Consider the following 21,160-nt stretch of genomic DNA (forward strand, 5'->3'; position numbering starts at 1 on the left):
TCCTTTATAAGCATTTCCAGTATATGTCCCACTGACGATAATTCTTAGAAAAGTCACCAGCAAAACTTTAAAGATCGTTCCGACTGTTTTATCCTTTTACCACACACACGTACATGCCCTTCAGAAATAGAATAAAACCATCAAAGGTTCTCAAATGTTTGTTCTCGAAACAAAAAAAACTGAGAATTTTTTACTTGGAAGAATTCTTCTTATGGTTCAGAAGAAGATTTTGAAGGAGGCGATACGCTTTTGCCAGTATGAATTCATTCATGGACATAAAAGTACATTTGTGGTGAATTTGTGCCTGTGAGGTACAGGTATTTGGAGATAGAGGTGTGAAAAGGAAGAACGAGTAAGTATTTATATAATAGATTACAAGTAATCTCAGGGCAATATTAGCTGTGTACTGTAATTTTCTACTGATTTATTAGAAGGCAACCCGATGGTTGTCCTCTCTATAAGATAGAATCTGTATTTTAGATGTCATGCTTCAGGTACATAGGTACATAAAATTTCTATTAATTATGTTTCTTGTGATTTCAAGGATCTTTAAATTTTTAATTAAAAAGTGTACAAATGTAAAAAAAAATTACATAATAACATTTCCTGGAAAACGACACGAACAAAATCCCCAAAATGTAGAAACACTTTTAAATAAAAAATCCAAGTTGAAAAATCTTGATCTTCTCATATAAAATATAAAGGTTCGTAAGAAGTACAAACAAAACTGAAGACTTTTGAACAAGATTTAAATTTGTTTAAAATAAACAAAATATTTGCAAATAAATATCTAATTCATAAAATGAATTAATCATATATTTACTAATATTCCTTTATATCGAAATTTAAAAGATTAAGTTCTCTCAGCCCTACTTGTATTTAGCATCTTTGGTTTCGTTTGTTCAGGAAGAAGATGGATGTTCGAAACTACCTGTACAGGTCGTAAATAATTTTTTTTTTTTTAAAATTCTCGAAAAATTCTTTCTGCACTTTACTTTAATGTGCAGATCAGAACTGGATAGAAACTTTAAATTTAATTAGAAAAGACATATATAAAAAATAAAAACTTATATATAATTAGTTGGTTTAAAAATCCGGAATGTTATAAATTCATACACATCAATTCAGACAAAACCAAAGGTAGAATTTTAAAACAAAATTTGTATTAATACAATTTAATATTACCTAAATGTTTCCAGGCAATATCCTCTCATGCTACAAATTAGTGGCCTAATTATGATTTGAAACAATAATTTAAACAATATCCTGAATTATGAAATGAAAACAATTTACCAAGAACTAAATGACATATTTAATTTAGTGAAGAATCATTGTGGGCGAGAATAGCCGTCGGCATTTATTCGAGAAGAAGTTGTATCTTGATATAAAATGTGATTTTTTTTCAATTTTATGTACTTTTGAAGGTATCATCCTTTGTGTCATTTCATAATGACTAATGAAAAATAATAAAATAATAACAAGACAAAAGGTTAACCTTGTTCTTAATCGTTCAAAAGTCTTTTATACAAAACAGAGAATTATTGAAATCATATTGCAATGATTAGTTCTCATTTTACGAATTTTCGCTTTGTTTTCTGATAATAATTCCTAATATTATTTTGCAGTTTAAAAATATTAAAGCAGATATTGATTTACAGTTAAAACATATTACATTAATTTCCTGGCCAGCATAAGAAAAAAATATAATATATAAATGTAATTACCAGAGGCGAATTCCAAAGGTAAATATAATAAATCGAAAACGTCGAAAAAACTACAGGATTTTTTTATGAAAACAAAAGTTAAGGGAAGTTAATAAAATTACCCCTGAACGTATGACTTCAAATTAGTTAATTATTGTATACTTCAAAGATTACATTTAACAACACATATACAAAAATTGTAAGAAAATATTAAATTTTTCATAGAAACTGTACTCTTTATTTAGTTATAAATTTTATCATCATTATTTATCATTTTTCCATATTTTTACTTAAATTTGTATGCTATTTTTCTCATATTAATATGAGTAGAATAATTAATCTACAAATTGAAAATTTCCCAAGATTTCTCAGAAAATCACAGATTATCCTAAATGACAAATATCTTTAAGAATTTTCTATGTAACCCGAAATAACTTCCAAATTTATATATTTTGACTATGCGAACTTTGAAAGATGTAGATTAAAAATATAAATGTGAAATTGAGAGATTCTATGTGAGTAATCGGAAATTTCCCAAAATTTCGGAGAAAACAAAACGGTTGCCTTGAGACTATGAATAAATAAGTGAAGAATGTAACTTGAAATATCTTATAATACCATACTTAGAACTAAGATATCAACAAATAAAAAATCTTAAAAATGTACATTACTTAACAAGTTAATCATATATGTGTGACATAAAAATAGAGGAATTTTGGCAAAAAAAAATTTCTTTGATACGTTAGGCGCCTTGATGCACTTTTAAACAAATTATCTAATAAAGTTGCCATGGCCCATGTGATAATTTTTTTTATATCTTCGTGGTAACTAATGTGTTATATAAATATTATTAAAAGTTTGTATTAGCTATTAAACTATTAATTTGAATTGGAGAGATTGACGTCTGACTGATTTTAAAAAAATTCCTAAGCATCACCAGTAGCTCTAGATCAGCGTTCAGGAAACTTTTTTAATCAATACCCAATTTTTTTTGCCTAGGTTGATACTAGCCCCATGACAAAGAGAAATTACCCCCATGCGGTCAACTACGCAGCAAATACAATAATATCAATTAAAATGCATACTTTTTAGTAAAATTTTCTTACCCCCTAAAATCCCATTTTTACCCCATTTCGGGTAATTTACTCCAGTTCCCTGACCTTTAGATGATAAACCAGTAAAAAAGTTAAATGGTGGATTAAGAACTGATTTTATTATATCGTGTCGGTTTCCTTGATGATGAACAAGCAGAAGAGTTGAATGTAACCCGAAATAAATACATTTATGTATGTATACTTCCAAATATGTGGATTTCATTTGGATGCCGTTTAAACTCGTGGCCGAGAGCGAAGGCCATGAGCAATGCACGGAACACACAACACTCAACACAAACAAACATGCCGTCATACCGTCATCTGCCTCACAAAGAAACCGAGATGCTAAACCATAGTTTCTCAATAGAAAAAAAATATAAAAGATAACAGTAATGGACAAAAATGTATTTGCTTTCATACACAGTTTGATTCTTTTCTAATTTGTTTCTGAATCAAAATTTGGGGACTCCTAGGAGCTGTTGCGATTATGCTTTTGGTTGTTGGTTGGTTGTTCTTTCTACATATTATTTTTTATCAAATTGTTTCTGATGATGATGATATTTTTTCATTTGGAATGGTCTAGAAAGTTGTTTTTAAAAAGTTGTTTCGCAAAAAAATAAAACTTTCCCAAAAACTCATCATTTCCCAAAAACTCATCAGATTTTTTAATTAGATGATCCGTTCTCTTAATAACTGATATTTTTTGCGCCTTTTGCACCGTATCTCCAAAACGGCTAGAACTGTCTTTGCAAAAAACTAATCAACACGTCTCCCCATCAATAGGAAACGATTGCCTTTTGAATCAATCAAATCGGTTAATACGTGCTCGCGAAAACGTGCACAAAAAGTTTATCTATACATATATACACTTCCATTCCATTTCTCACATACATACACTTCCATTCATCTTTTCTATGCTATGTCAAAATGTTCAGAAACCTCAGAAACTTAGAGATATGCAAAAAAAATATTTTCCATTTTTAAACGATTACTATAACTTACTCTAAAGAAAGTTAAAAAATAGGAAAAAAATCTATAAGTTAAAAACTTTTCATACCCTTGTATTTTTCTCTATATTGTAAATTTACTACTGCTTGATATCTCTGTTTGAAGTACTAATAAATAAAACATTGTTTCCTAATAAAATAGAAACATCAATGAAAGATATCTGCTTAGGTACAATTTCAGAAGATTCAATATCTGAATTTATTTGAAGACAAATTCTAACAAATTTAATTAAATAAAATGAAGCTGAACCAATATTACTTTACAAAATATCATTTAATACAACTGATTATTCCTTATTGAGTAATATTACGAATTTTTTTATTAGACAATAAATGATTCTGGAGGAGAATACGATATAAAATACTGATTAACGTTTTCTACAAATATAAATAGAATGACAACACATTTAATTTCATTACATTTAGTATTCATTTTTAATAGAAATATTGAAATTTAATGATAGAAAAAAATATTCCAGAGAAAACAGAAGTCATACGAATGTTTCTCAATAAAAAAAATTCATGAATACAAAAGTAAATCACATTTTTTATAATAAAAGCAATTACAAATTCAAGCAACACTGCAACAAACCATTTGATTTTATAAAGATATTGACTAATTCACGTGAAATTGTTTAAAGATTGAAAAATAAAATGGATTATAGAAGATATTTAATAACTTTAATATATATATATATATATATATATATATATATATATATATATATGTGTGTATTATATTATATTATATTTCTATTATTAAAAGTATTGAATTTCAACAAAATCTACCTTTGTACCTTGTTTTTCTCTTAGGTTTCCGATGTCTGCGTTGCAATATTGTCATTAATGATATGCAAAATTGAATTAACTTGAATAAATCTATTTACATATTAAGCTAATGTAGCGAATTTTTTACATATATTAATACAGAACATTCTAGCAGTTTTTTTAAAATCAAAATCGTCATACATTTCCTAGTGATGGTTATAATTAATCAAGAACTTGCATTTTAGTCTAATATTCAATTAACTAGAATTTTTTTTTTAGTAGTATTAAAGAAGTCAATTAATATCAATTATATTATAGAGACCTATTAAGAGAGAGATGATGTTAATTATACATGCGGAAGTAAATTATTTAGATGATGTCAAGATCTTTTACATATATTATAAAATAAAGCATTGACACATCATTTACCAATTACCAATTGGTATAGCAATAGCCGAACAATTATATGTATTAAATATAATTCCAAATTTTATTTATATCGATTTATATAATCAGTTAAATTCAAAGAATCCTTTTATGAATTAAAAAAAATACATGCGGAAATAAATTATTTAGGTAGAGTCAATGTTGTTCCAAACCGCGTAAAGAATTTTAATTTGCAACGAATTTTAATAATGCTTTTGTTGAATCAACTATTGAAATAATCAGATTATTATGTTACATTTTAAAAAAGTTTTGTAGCATTGGTTCACTTATTTGAAACACATTTTTAAAATAAAATAATAAGACTCTATATTTATTGATATTATTATTGGCCGTACAAAAGCTCATATACATACACAGCAATTCTTTCATACAAACTTGCAAGCTCACGTACTTATTTAGTGATTCTTTAAAATAAGCAAAAGATACAAATATAGTAGAAATACAATATATATATATATATATATATATGTTATATATACATGTATAGAGATATAAATATTAAGAAGAAGAGTCTCTGAATAGATCCGCCTTAAAGATTATATGCCAAGCCCGTTTGTCCCGATCTCTTCACATATCATTATATGTCATAATGCAAATGCTTATTATTGCGAAAATCTGAATTCCACATGGGGTGAACATGAGTTCATTTAATTTTACATATTATATATATATATATATATATATATATATATATAAAAAAATTATCACACACAAAGCCACAACCATTTTTGCCCTTAACTTTTACCCAACCGATCAGAAGCTTTTTAGTATCAAGTTTATCTCAATTTATGTTTTGAAAATCGATATGCAATTACAGTAGTTATTAAATTATTTAAATATAATACAATTTATAAATATTGAAATTGCAATCACAATAAATATTATTTAATTAAATTATTATGCCGTATAAATATTTACATACTTAAGCATGTTTGTTTGTACTACAATATAAAGAAGTTATTTATTTGTTGCTGTTTTTGCTCCTTACAAATATTGATTTACCTTTTATATAGTTTATTTTTCGTTTTGATTAAAAAAATTCTTGAGTATATATTTGCATTTTAAATAATAATAATTGCGATGATGTACTTTTATAAATCTAACAAAAATATAGAGTTTAATAAATTTTCCAATTTATTTTATAAAAGTCAAATATCACATTTATATTGATTGAATATTTCAATATGCAATATTTAATTAGATTAGTACTTTTATTACCCATTAAAATAAATATTGTGCACTATTTATAGAACAATTTCTACAATCAAAATGCACAAGGATTGACTAAAATATAAATTTACTTTATCTAGACATATCGACTCGAAGTTTTCATAAATTATATAAATTAATAGGTAGTAAAATTGATATGTACTTTATTACTCCATATTTTGATAAAATCCATTGTGAATGCAAGTTCAATCGAATTTGTTTATTTTTTATCGATTTCCTTCATATATTATTTGAATCAATCTCAATATCAGACTGCATTGATTAACTAAACAAACAGCTGCATATTTTTATCAATTTTTGATTTTCTTAGCATTACAAATTGAGATAAAAAAACTCACGCCTTTAAGAAACGTGATTCATATTGGAAATCAATCAATTGATAAAATAATCAATTTTCTATGCCTCAATTGACGTTTTTCTTTATTAAATTTCTTTTGTTTGATATTATTTTTAAATTCGTGATATGTATTATTCATTTCAATCAAGAGGCACTCGTGTCGAGTACTCCATTGTTTATTTCTGAATTTTATTTGCTCAAGAACAAAATGTATGCACTTTTTATTAAAGATTGCTAATAATTGTATTTGCTGATATTGAGAGCTACAATTAGATTTGAATAAATGTCTGGAATTCATCGTTGGGAAAAAGAATCAAAATTGTACTCTTATAAATAGAAACAAAAAAGCCTTTATAACAGACATCTATACAAATTCAGCCTTTTCTGTATAAATTCGATATTTTTGAAATCGTGTTTGTAGAACGAAGCGCATTTGCACCAGGTAAAAATAAACCAAATAATTAGGACAACAAAAATATGAACTTGGTTTATTAATAGATGGTATATATATATATATATATATATATATATATATATATATATATATATATATATATGAGTGAGTTCTTGAGGGCGATACATCAAACAAAGAAAAGCCAAAGATTTATAAAATAATCTTTATTTCCAAACGTTTCGACATTCAATTTAATGTCATCATCAGTGGATATTACGTTGGTTAGTTACATATAGAGAAGTGTACAACAGCACTAGAGATTGGCACTAACATTTATACAACTAACTTGTCAGCACTATGCATTTTTTATATAATTTTTTTGTATGATGTAAACAGAAAAATGATAGTTTTATTGAACAAAAATGTAAGTAGAATTATGTAATTTCTGCCACGACTTTTATAAATCTTTGGCTTTTCTTTGTTTGATGTATCGCCCTCAAGAACTCACTCATATATTTCAACATCAAAATTAACTACTAAATCATATATATATATATATATATATATATATATATATACATACACATGTGTATGTATATATGTAAGTCCTAATATTTATATTATGGGGTCTTAAGTATATATAATTACACCAAGGACAAATTTTTAAACAAACAATGACAAACTACCGACATCTAATTTCTCAGAAAACTGGATTCATTCATGCATCACCTGGTAAAAAAATAGAACGAGTGAACTACATATCTTATATATACCTTATCTTATCACCTTATGAAATTTTGTCAATAATTTCATAAAAATAATTTTACAAGTATAAAAAGTATGTCGAAACAATAATGACACGATTAAAAAGCCTAGAATTTCTTTAATTTCGATTGCGTAATTGTAGGTAACTGAAATGTTGAGATAATCTTCTGTTATGGGTGAGCTTCTAAACATTTGGTAAAAACAGAATTATAATTAAATGAGATTAGAGTTAAAATATTTTATAAACTAGGTGTAACGGATTAACATCTTTATATGAGTAAATGATCGACTTAATCAAGAACCATAGAGATTTGGCAACTTTTCAAATAAAGCTCATTATCGCAAACTTTAATTTTAATAAGTGAGAGAACTCACTGAGAACTGACTAAGAATTCTATCGTCAAAAAGTTTCATTAAAATCATCGAAACTATACCTTTCAATAATTAATTGCGAAGAAATGACCTGGCCAATCTTTACCAAAAACTAATCAGCACAATTCCCTAGTAATATCCTTCAAACTTCAAATTTTCAAAATCGTTTCAAGATTTTTTGGCAACAAGTTTTGCAGTTATCTACTAATTATAAAGAAACGGCTAGGACGATCATTTCGCAAAATGATTAATCAACACGAATCCTTATTGGTAAATCATTGAACAGTTAAATTGGTGGACAGCTAAATTGGTAGACTGATGAACATGTTGACAGGTATATTGGTAGACAGGTAAACTGGTGGACAGGTAAACTAGTGGACAGATAAATAGATAAACAGATATATAGATTTTTAAACAAATACGTGGAGATGAACAGGTAGACAGGTAAATTAGTAGATATCTAAACTGGTGGATAAGTAAACTGGAAGATATGTAAAATGGTAGACAGGACAACTGTTAGATAGATAAACAAGTTGATAGGTAAATTGGTCGACATATAGAAACGGTTAACAGGTGAATTGGTAGGCAGATAAAATGATGGATTGATAAATAGGTTAATTAGGTCACGAATTCTTATTGAGTTCCATTAAATAACAATTTTTCAAATCATTGCAACCGTTTTTGAAGAAACGTCGATGGAAGTCAAATTTTGGCTTTAACACATTTTTGGTGTCAAACGATTCAGAACAACTTGAATCATAAAGTTAGCAAATTTGGCGAAAACAAACTTTTCCTTCAGGAAATCAATAAAACTAAGATGAAATAGAAACAAGCTCTTAGATATAGAAAGTGCAAGCTTGAGAATATTTTATATGAACTCATGCATGAATGCAAATTAAATTTATATGGAAAAATATATAATACAAATTATCGCGAATGGTTTAATTGATATCAAGCGAAAAACATATTTACAATAGTCCATTGAACGGTATCATCATCAATAATCTAGCTTTATCTCTATATTTTTAGATTCAAATGAGAATTCAAAAGATAAGATATTGAAATTCTATTGAAATATTAAAATTTTGAATAATGGATTAATCAATGATAGATATAATCAATGATAGACTAAATGTAATAAATTCTATGACCGTCCGTGTTGGTATTTGCACAAAATTTGTATTCAAATTTTGCACCTACCAAATGACGCAACCAGTATCTAGTTATCACCTCGCAACAGGTATTATTCAAATCAATTCAGCTTAAAAAATCTTTGAGCACCAAATTTACAGATAATTCTAAAGCCTGCATGTGAACATACATATTATATTTCCATTTTATCTCACGACGGCGACAACAATCACGCGCAAACAACGTTATCAGAAAATGTCATTAAATATCCGAGATAAAAAGCAAGGTGTACTCCAAAAGTCCCCGGAAAATATTAGAATAAAATAAAACACAACATTTTTTTTTATAAAAAACATGTAACGTTGTTCGAGCATTATTGTATAAGCCATGACAGGTATACGTGTGTGGGCGCAGACACCGTTCTATGTACAAAGATCATAAAAGCGTCTGCACAACTCGCAAGTAAATAAAATAAATATTACCAAATAATCCTTTGAATGTACACTTCAACAATATGATTTACACAGAAACACATTAGTTAATTACGTGGTATATGTATGTAATTAATTAAAACTTACATTGAAAAAAAAACACTAGCAGCGCATTAAAATTACTCACATCACCTGTTGAAAGTTTGAACTGAAATGGAACAAAACGCAGTCGACGGCTCGGCGGAGCAACATGGCCGTCAATGTGACCGCATGCTTTAGGAATATGCCGGGGTGGGAAACAGTTCGAGCCGGAGGTAATAGAGACCATCGACAGCACCATGGTGATGTTGAATCTTAAAATCTTGCCAATCAATAAAATGTTGAAAGAATAGAAGCTATCGATAACACTTAAATTGTGAAGAGTTGAATCTTCTCTAAAAGAACAACACATAATCCAATGAACATCATGGTGATTTGAAATAACATAATAAATAGTGAATCTGTTAGATACACCAGAGCTCTAATATGTGTTCACACATTATGCAGGGTAAACCAGAATTCAAGTCAAGCCCAAACGGGGTGATATTATTGATAATAACTAAATCATGAACAAATTAGAAGAAAAAAATATCTCTAGTAGTTTGAAAATTATAAGCTTTTAAGCGCTTTAGGTTATTGTGGTTTTTTAAATTCTAAATTCATAGTTTAACACAAAGGCTTAATTCTTGAAAACTTGGGGCAATCGTGAACGCTCCAAAATATGTACCAAACTTGCTAATACATCAAGACCTTAGTATTTCAACTGTTGAAGAAAAAATTAACCACTTCTGCTCCAGATTCAAGGCTAAGCTAAGTCAACATTCAAATCAACAGTTATGTGATCTGCTCAAGCCTTTACCACTAAAGCATCTTAAAAAAAGCTGTCGTAAATTATTACATGACATCATCTATAAATTTAATGCTATAATAATAGAAGGTGCTATCGTAGGTTATTTTCCTTTACACGCTATCATATTAAATTAAAAAAAAATGTGTCATTATTTCACTGTGGTCTTAGAAATGTTGGTTACTATCATAAATCCAAAGCTCAAATGAACAAAAGTATTAAACACTAACCACAATAAACAAAAAATGACCACATTTTAACAAAGCTCTGAGTTGCCCTTAAAAGTTCAATCAAACTACTTGAAATATTTTTTTCTAACATTTTTCATCATAGCTAAGATCAATATTATTATCCGGTTGAGGTTTGACGTTGAATTCTGGGACACCCTATATATAATCAACAACACACTATATTCCATATTTTGGCTCTAACTTTATTAAATACATTTACATGTTCATTTCGGATTTGTTTCATCATCAATGTAAAATTAACGAAAATTATTAACTCATTTTATAAATAAATGGTTGGATAAAATTATCTCTATACTAAGCCGGATTCACTAATAATGTTAGAATAATTATTCTATCTCTAAAATGAATTGTAATAATAATTATGTAAATTATTTTGTGAGCTCAGAATATTTTTCTAGCCCATAATCAATAAATAAAATATCTATCTATCAATATATCATTCTTCATTGGTCTAATAACTTAAAAATTATACAAAATTGTTAAATTTAACGCTTTAAACTCTCTAGATTTAGCGTTTTAAAAAATAATCAATAACTATCGATTTAATCATGTAATAAATTTATTATATATAGTTTTAGGTAAATTTTTGCCCATATCCCAAGCACAAATATTTCAAGCTTGCTAACTTAAATTTGATTCATTTACATCAACTGTATTGTGTTTATACTGATTATTAAAATTATAAATTTAATTTCTTTACCCAAGGTTTGCGTTCTCTGTCCGTTTTCCGAGCTCAGCAACGAGTCGATGCTTTAGGTAAGCCATACAACAAAATCCCAATAAACATTGTGCACAGAATACTAATTGTTATAGTTTTTTATAATCACTCGACAATGACGTTGGTTTATAAAATCAATAAATACAGATAAGTCAAATATGCATTGTACTTCGTCTGTCTGTAAAACAAAGCTAAATAATTGTTTTCAATTAGAACAATAAGTGCTTTTATCCAGAATGACGAAGAAGAAATGCGCCTGAGCCGAGACCTCAAGACAAACTCGAGGAATTACCAAGAAAAATGCAGAAGTTAATGCATTTGAATTATTTCTATAAATATCGCTAAATCATTCATTCATATGCATATGTGGAGCAATGATTGTTAATTTATATAAATGGGACAAAACATATGACATCATTTCAGTAATCGATTGTTGTAATCTATTTTGTTATTAACATGGTAAAGTAGTGGTAAAACTGCATTTTATAATATTGATATTATGCAGAACGTAATGCACTCGTAGTATTAAAGAAATCTAAATAATTTAAAATTACACAAGCCTCTATAAAATAACTATATGATATAGAGTACTTAATTTGTCAGCAACATTTAATACAATTTGTAATTATTTTTATTAATTATTTTTTTCATTGCAGGGAAGATATTGTAGAGGCTTTATTTATTTATTTATTAAATTAAAATGAGTACATACATACAACAAATAACGAATATCTTAAAAATCGTCCTCATCTGGATCTCCAGACAGTTCTTGTACGATTTCTAAGAATTGTTGTTCTTTTGAAATAGGCAAAGTCTGAAACGATTTATATATTTAGATATACAATAATAAACAGTTTAATTTATTTTTAACCTCATTTAAATAAAAATGTTTACATTCGTGTAAAAACATTCGTGCAAGAATAAACCATCAAGTTCACTTGATTATTTTTGCATCTGCAAGACGTTTTCGAGACGCGTTAATTTATTTGCACCTGGCCTTTTGGAATGCGAGAAATTGATCTAATTTGTAATTGAAGAACCTGCATATTGAAGCAGTAAAAAGTTTATAAAGATGTTATGATTTAAAAATAAATGAAATTGTGATTGATGCAAAAACTGATGTAAGAGCTGCGCTGCCGAATTTGAGAAAAGCAGTAAAAGTCAGTCAAATAACGTAATTAAACTTACCAAATTAGATACCGGTTTCTTAGGTGGAAATCTCATGCTTTTCACACTTTGATTATGCAAATCGAGACAGAATGAGATCCTTTCATGAAAAGCAAGCTGGGGTTCTCGTGTTCTATAAATATCAGCAGTTTCTTTACTTTTAATGCAACCGCATTCAGGATCTATCGTCGCCTCAATGACTCCATCTCGAATCGCCTTGGCAACCATAAATTCGGCATCTTCCTGTAAATAAAAAAAACTAGAAATGTTTGTAATTGTAATAGATTAAAGCAAAAATGGGCCAAAGGCTAGTTTTACTTACCTTAGAGTCAAGTCCAAGCTTTTTTGCAACATCTGCTGGTGTGATTCTTGCATATGCCATGCCAATTGATCGGATCTGGAAAATGTTTTATATAGACAAATTAGTCTATATAACTTCTATCTATCCATAAAGCACAAAATTATCATAACTTATTTATCATAATATATGTAAGACTTTTATCAGAGAACAACCAATATATTTTTACACTGATTATTGAATTGAATATTCTTAATATCATTTAATATGTGCTATCAACAACAAAATTACATTATAATAATATACTTACCGCGGTTTTTATGACATTATTTCGCAAGCGTAGAATTAAGGAACAAGTATTATCAGCTTGAAACTGGTTGGAAAACTGGTCCAAAACTTCGCCGAAAGCCTGAAGATTTCCCATCCGGACGGTCTTTGTCAATTGGAGGTAAGGGAATAGAGAACGCCTCAGTCCTGGTTGGCGAAAAACCTAAAAAAAATAGAAAATTTTAAATTTACCGCTATTGACTATACTTCTATTGAATTCTAAATTTTTTTTAGTAAAGTAAATTATTACTTGTTTCTCTGGAATATCGCCTAGGAGTAATTCAACAACAATAGCCAATTTTTGGGCAATCAATTGAAACCCAAGAGCAGCGCATTGTGGTGCTTTACGCATTGCCTGTAAAAATATACAATATAAATACTATATAATTTTCAATCAATTTTAGTCAATCAATTTTTTTTACCTGGACCAGATGTTTATGTGCAGCGCTGTACTCCAATCTAGCTGCCTTAATTCGGCCCAAATAAAATAAATATCTGGCCCATTCGTTGTTGCTTGCAGATTCGGGAAAAGTGCTTTTGCTGACGAGCTTGTCAGCTTGTTCATATAAATTGTAGTGTAAATAATTACGGAGTAAACAATTCAAAATCACAGCTTGACCCTGGAAAAAATCATAATAATTAAAACTAACTAAAAAATTATATTAAATAAAACTAACAACAACATAACAATATAATTGCTCTTCTATCATTCCAATGAGATTCTAATTTAAATCCATGGTATGAGTAAGCTGATAATTCAGTACAAACTCAATTTTTGTTGTAAAAATATTGTTTACAAAAAATTATATATTTTGTAGATAAAACAAAAAGTAAGTTTTCAAAAAACCCTGTAATAAATTCAAATGATAACTTGGCTAATTGATGAGGTGGAAACTTCCGATTCTGGCATATTTTGAATCAGATACTCTTAAGGAATACAATCTTTAAGGGTGTTTGTATGTATTGTAGTTGGATACTCATTTGCAAAAAGTGTAATAATTTAATTTATCATTTATCATCTATCCTTTATCACCTCGTAATCGTTTCGGAGCGTGCAAGTCCTCAGTCTGGAGTGCAGAGGCGCCCGCAAGGTGCTGAATTCGCCCCGAAGTTCAGCGACTCTGGACAGATAGAAATAAATCCTGGCCGCTATTCCGTCGAGACTGCGTCGGTTCTGCTCGGCTATTACATCGGAGGCGGCCTGAAGTGCACAAATGCACATAAACACATTACTCGAATTTTCACATGGAAAACTGTTCTATTTACGGTACCTTGGCGCAGAGTTTGGCGTCCTCTAGTCTGTCTTCGTCGATGGCGTTTATTAGCATCAAAAGGCGAAAGTAGGCGTCCACCTCGGGAATGGGCATTGAGATACTGGTCATAGATTTTGTTGGCTTCAGCACCACTTTTTGCTTTGGATCGGGCACTATTATAGTCAACAGCCTGTCTTTGATCTCACTCTAAGGGGAACAAAATCACTTCAGAAACTTTTTTTTACAAAACAGATATTAAATTAAAAGCAACTTGGAAAATAAAAATTTTTTACTAAAATTCTGAGCTAAAACCTTTTTTTGTTTATTTTTTTCTATTTATTTACATTTTTCAATTATTTTATTACGATTCGAAGATATGTGATGTTCTCTTCTTGAAAAAAATCGTTTTACCTTACAGATTACACATTTTCCAGTTCAAATACCCAACAAACATCAAAACGAACCAAAAAACTATGTTTAAAACATAGAAAAAATTCGTCTTCACTCTTTGAGTACTTCTTAAAAAAATAAAAAAATCCAATTTTTTTAGCAGGTATTTCGTTTAGTTACCTATTATCTTATTAGTTTGTATCTGTTTATAATCAGTAATCTTTATGTTAATATAAACATTCATTTTGCTTGATAAATTTATGAAATAAGAAAAGGTATGAATCATATATTGATCCGAAATTTTATTTGCATATTCTTGTATTCAGAATAGTTTTTATAGAAATTGATTAAGGTTATTACCTAATTATAAGTGTAAAACTGTTGGTTAGAAATCAAAAGTATATTTTGTGTCTAATGTACGTTTAATAACATCTAATACATCAATATTTATGGTGATTTTAAAAAATTAAGGAAAATATTTTAGAACTACTATTTTTTCTAACTTCTATAAAAAACTCTACAAGCGCCAAGACGACAAATTTTATGGCAGTGTTTTATATTATTATTTATTACTATATTTTATAAGTTGCGTATGATAAAACCTGTTTCGTCATAAATCTCAACCGATATTAGTTTCTAGACATTAACAGTAAATGCAAGTCACTTAGAAATTATTTAATTTGATGTTTACTACAAAAATCGACAACATAGTAATTAAAAATTGCGGATTAGATTAAAAATCATTATCAATTATGTTTTACCGAGGGGTAAATGTAATACGCTGCAAGTTCCAAAACTTTAGGATTCAGCTTCTTCCTGGTAGCCACCAGACCACGTAAAATCCTGTTGATGTGTCCCTGTTCTCCGGCCTGGACGGTTTTATTAATAGTCGAGACATGGTCTCGAATCATCAAAACTACGGACTGGATGTCTTCAGATGTGGAAACCTGGGAAATAGATACATAATTATTCGTTGAAATAATCAATAAATTGATTGTAGTTGTACTGTTTGTGTGCCAACGTAACGTCATTCTTTTTGTCTTCATCATTTGAAGGTGATGGTAGTTGCAGTATTAGAAGGCGTCAAATAGAACCAAGAAAATTTAATATTTTATTATGAAATTTATTTAGCAAATATATATTACATATTGTTTTTACATCTGTGACGTTTATTTTCAACAATTTAAATAAATAATGTTTAAATACTTACATTTTTATTCGCAGTAACAACAGGCTCCTTCATAATTTCATCATTGGAAAGGTTTTCTTTCACAGGCATACCCATGATATTAATTGCAATATAAGTTTTTACTTATATTGCGATTTGAATTCTAAAATTTACATGTTACTAGACTTTTGTTTTTGAATTATTTGGATTTTGACATTTTGAAAATTTAGATGTTATGCGCACGCATATGGGAACGAGATTATGTTGTTTAATAATAAATAATTGATAAATAATATTTTTTTTATTTATTATCGTATGTTAGTAATTTGAAAATTAACAATCTATGATTTCTATGTAAGGATGATGAAAATTATAAAAAACTATTAGATACATATGCAAAAATAAAAGAACAACGATTATTTGTAATGAGTTGATGATGTATTTGATTTAATGTTTGGTTTTAATTGATTTTTAAAAATATTGAAAATTATTTGGTTTAACTAAAATTCTGAAGTTTGTTATTAAAATTTAATTAATCAAGTACTATTACAATGTTATACACATATATATTTGAATATGATTTTTTTCAAAATTTGTCTACGAATTTTTTATAAGTTTTTAATCCAAAACTAATACTCTCAAAAAACTACAAAAGTAAATTCAAACATACATATATAAATATTAATAAATATCTACGTAAGAATAATTTTTTTGATCAATTTTTTAGCCACAGGAATAAGGTTTCTGGTATTGACATTTTTAATACAAATCATAATTTTATTTTTATGATTAAATTCAAATCCATATTATTCATGATTGTATGAAACATCCAAACCGCAAAATAAATATTCTGAAAGATACATTTGATATATTTGTCTTGTTCATAAAATTAGTCATTTTTGGAGTTACGAATTCCTAGAAAATTTTGTTAGACAAAAATAATTCTTATATAATTATGATATTCTACAAGTAAGATCGATGGAAAATTTCTCAAAAATCTAATTTTATTTGGCAAATAATATAAATTTTATTGGAAAATTTAATGTGGTAAATTATACATTCACATGTATATATTTATAGCCTAGCTGGGTTATTAATAAATAAATTTATTGCAAAACAAAACAAAAGGAACTTTATTGCATTGCATAAAATAATTAAATGTCAGTAGTTGATTTTAACGCATTTTCAGAGAAATTGCGAATAGTTACGGTTGTTTTAATAACGTAATAAAATAACAGTTTGCTAATTAATTTCTTACATCTAAATAATAAAAAATAATATAGTTATCAACTTAATTCTAAAATCAGTCGTTACAGAGGAAATGAAGATATTAGCATTGCAGTTGTTTTAGGTTTATGGTAATAAATGAATTACTTAAGTGTAAAATATTATACACTATAATCAAACATGCATAAGACCTCTTAGATTTTTTTTAAATAAAACAGTAACATATTTAAAATTCTAACATTATTTGGTGATTTCGTTAAGAAACAAAATGTCACATAAAGATTGACATTGACCTTTGGCTCAGATCCAGAAAAGATAGCATCGACATTAAAATCAACCTTGATTTTATATTTGATTATTTTTAAAATCTTTATAGTGTAACAAAAAACGATTTAGGACGTAATAATTACATACTTAAATGCTTTAGTTAATTGTAAATTTAACAAATTTTAAACAAATAAAATAAAACGTAATAGTATATCATTAATTTAAATTTGAATACTCATGAATCTAATTTCATAGCATTGTGTATATGTAAATTTTATTAATGAAGTTTGGTTTTTAATATTTGTAAATAGTAAACAATATACTAATGAGTTTTCATACTACTTAATAAATTGCAATTATTGCTCCTAAAATTATACTTCATATTTGATTACCATTGTTATCACATGCAAATATTAATTTTTAGGTTTTATTTCCCCGCTATCAATTAATTACCGAAAAATATTTCATGATTTGCGCGTAACCCTGATGACCCCCCAAAAGGTGAAGGATTATGTACAATAATGTTTTTTTTTCTATATTATTTCTTTAATTTTATTATCACGCCATCATATAAGTTGCGTCAATTCTACTTGGCAGTTTTTGCCGCGTCTGTGACGAGGTGATACCTGCAGGTAATAAGGTGTTTCAGGTTGGCTCTTTTGATTGCGACACGCAACCGCAAATTCGCAAACAATAATGTAATAGAGATTTCAACTGATGTGTGTTTTTCCTATTTGGTAACAAGACTTGTTAGAGAATTTTTTGTGCAATTTTGCAACCAAAAAAAATTGGATTTTTGGAAGCAAAAATGCTCATTGTAAGGGATAAGTAATGAAATATTGCTGTGTTTGAATTTATAAAAACACAGAATTGTGAATTCAGTAATAATATGAAATTAGTAATTGTTAAGCTTCAAAAATTTTGACTTAATATACTTAAAACAAATAACATATTTCAGCAATTCTGCATTGAAAAAATAATATTCGTTTCCACCTTTTCTAAATGTATAGAGTACTATCATTTTAGGCAAATATAATGTCTATCGTGTTCGTTTATATAATTTAAGTTCTATTCAATTATATCTTATTTAAGATCTGAACATTAATTTTTTCATCATAATAGTTATGTACCTTCCAATTATATTATTTTATTATTTTTTTACAGCCAATTTACTTGATCTTCATAAGAACCATTGCGTGTTTATTCTGGAAATTGAATATGATTTATAGAAATCTAAATTCAATGTCAGACTCTGGATTAAGAACATTGCAGAAATGTTATAAAAACTGAATAACAATGAACATGTCAATTATAAAAAAAATATTTATACTTCAATTTTTACATCAACATAACGCATTTATAAGTTTGATTCCTGATTCCATAAAAAATATATCTTTATGATCATAAATTTTACATCCATATAAAGGATTAATTCAGTAATTAAGATATCTATAACAATTTATATGCAAAATTAACTGTAATCCAAGAGTTATAAACTGTCAACTTGAGTAATGAATTTCAAGTCTATGATTATATTCATTTTTTATTTGCATTGATGATTATAATTATCATAAACCATAAAACGTTAAAATATGATAATTATAGCTATCAAATTTACCGAAAGCTTAATTAATTCTACTTCTGTTAATTATTGCATAAAGATAAATTTATATAAATTTTTGCAAATAGTTAATATAACTAATAGTACTGTGGGAGTAGTAATGATTATGATAATATATTTAATTAGAAACTCCCAACATAATAAAAAAATATAAATTTATTAACTGTAAAAATATTTCGATATCAAAAATATACATGACATGTCCCATTGTTTTTTACAAATTAAAACAAGCCTGCTTGATATCGCCACACACTCCCTGCCCAGTGTTGATCTCAGAGTTTTAAAATACAGGAAAACACGTTATAAAAATGTGGTGGGAAAGCAGATTATAGCAGACCAGTGTTGTAATACTAGTCAATTACAAATTTCCATGTTTCGTCAGCAGATCCACCGCATGTGGTGATTCGACAGACCAGTGCACATCAATCAAAACAAATTATTGTATACCTGAGTGAGTGAGTCATACGGACAATGGCGTCGAACGTAGGCGATCGGCCCGGCCGACCGCCTGACATAAATATAAACACTAACTGTTCATCACTTGGAACAACAATTGCGTCGGCTATGAACATATTGAACTCAATTGATGATGATAGTGATATGTTTTGTAATTACAATGAAAATCAAAGTGATCAAAGTGAAATAACAACATCTCCAAATAATATCAATATTAACAACTCAATCGAGCAGCCGTGTTCTAGCAGTGCTAACCCAGTGACAAATACAGTGCCGGCAAATATACACAAGTGGCAGACAGTTCCGTGCAGTGCTAAAAAGCGTAAAGTGTGTGGTACAAAAATCAATCCTCTGGAATTGACCAACAAATTTAGTGTATTATCAAACGAAACGCCAAGTAACACCGCTAACGGTAATAATAATACAAACACAACAAACAGTCAGACCGCTGCAACCGTAAAACCGCCCCCAATTTATATATACAATGTCAATGATTTTGCCGATATGATGCAAACAATTAGTGCCGCTTTACAACCGGGTCAATTTGTCACGAAAACACTGCCTAATGATATGGTTAAAATTAACGTCACTGACGCAGACGTTTATAGAAATGCCGTCAAGTTTATGAAAAATAACAACATTATATTCCACACCTATCAAATAAGCAGCGAGCGTGCATTTAGAGTGGTGCTCAAATATATACATTATACAACTGATATAAACGAAATCAAAACAGCCATCGAGAAATACGGACATACAGTGAGAAGCATTACAAACTTGAAACAACGCATTACAAAAAAACCGTTAAATATATTTTTTGTGGATCTAGAACCAAATAGTAACAATTCGGCGATTTACAAAATTGACAAGCTAATGAATCAAATAGTGTTTTTTGAACCGCCAAGACGAACCAAGGACGTTATCCAGTGCCATAGGTGCCAGCTCTGGGGACATACTAGGACATATTGCAACCGCCCTTATGCATGTTTAAAATGTGGTGATGATCATCCTACTTCTGCATGTAAAAAACCAAAGGACACTCCAGCCTGCTGCTTCCTTTGCGGCGACGAACATCCCGCCAACTATAAGGGTTGCCCATTTTTTCCGAAACACAACAAAAACTCAACGAATTCGTTCTCCCAGCATCAGAACCATTCGCAGCCAAACATTACTAAAAACCGGGAACGAATTTCCTACACCAATCAAACATCTGATCACTTGAGCTACTCACAGGTCCTAAAAACACAAAATCATGTAAATCAAGAAGTTTCAGCAATCACATCCGTAATCAACGACCTAAAGGACGTAATAAAACAAATGATGCAACAAAATACAATGATTATGAATATGTTATCCCTTGTGGTAAGTAAACTAAATAAATAATGGCTAATTTATTAAAAATTGCTATATGGAATGCCAATGGCATCTGCCAACACAGACGCGAAATTACTC

The 21,160-nt window shown here is 28.4% G+C and overlaps 2 protein-coding genes across 2 annotated transcripts in view; both read right to left on the reverse strand.

Moving 5' to 3' along the window:
• LOC113368005 (protein windpipe-like) overlaps positions 1-21,160 on the reverse strand; it is a 110,785-nt gene that overhangs the window by 54,515 nt on the left and 35,110 nt on the right. The window lies entirely within an intron of this gene.
• LOC113366050 (probable 26S proteasome non-ATPase regulatory subunit 3) lies at positions 12,268-16,254 on the reverse strand. The gene is made up of 10 exons (XM_026607601.1): positions 16,180-16,254; positions 15,731-15,916; positions 14,598-14,786; positions 14,360-14,527; positions 13,749-13,946; positions 13,577-13,681; positions 13,310-13,489; positions 13,024-13,098; positions 12,723-12,944; positions 12,268-12,348 (listed from the first exon to the last, which is right to left on the reverse strand). The coding sequence occupies exons 1-10, from the start codon at positions 16,252-16,254 to the stop codon at positions 12,268-12,270; spliced, it is 1,479 nt and encodes a 492-aa protein (XP_026463386.1).

This window comes from Ctenocephalides felis, unplaced genomic scaffold, assembly GCF_003426905.1.
Source record: "Ctenocephalides felis isolate EL2017-DRISC unplaced genomic scaffold, ASM342690v1 CF-g0.4_SCAFFOLD_01170, whole genome shotgun sequence".
NCBI lineage: Eukaryota > Metazoa > Arthropoda > Insecta > Siphonaptera > Pulicidae > Ctenocephalides > Ctenocephalides felis.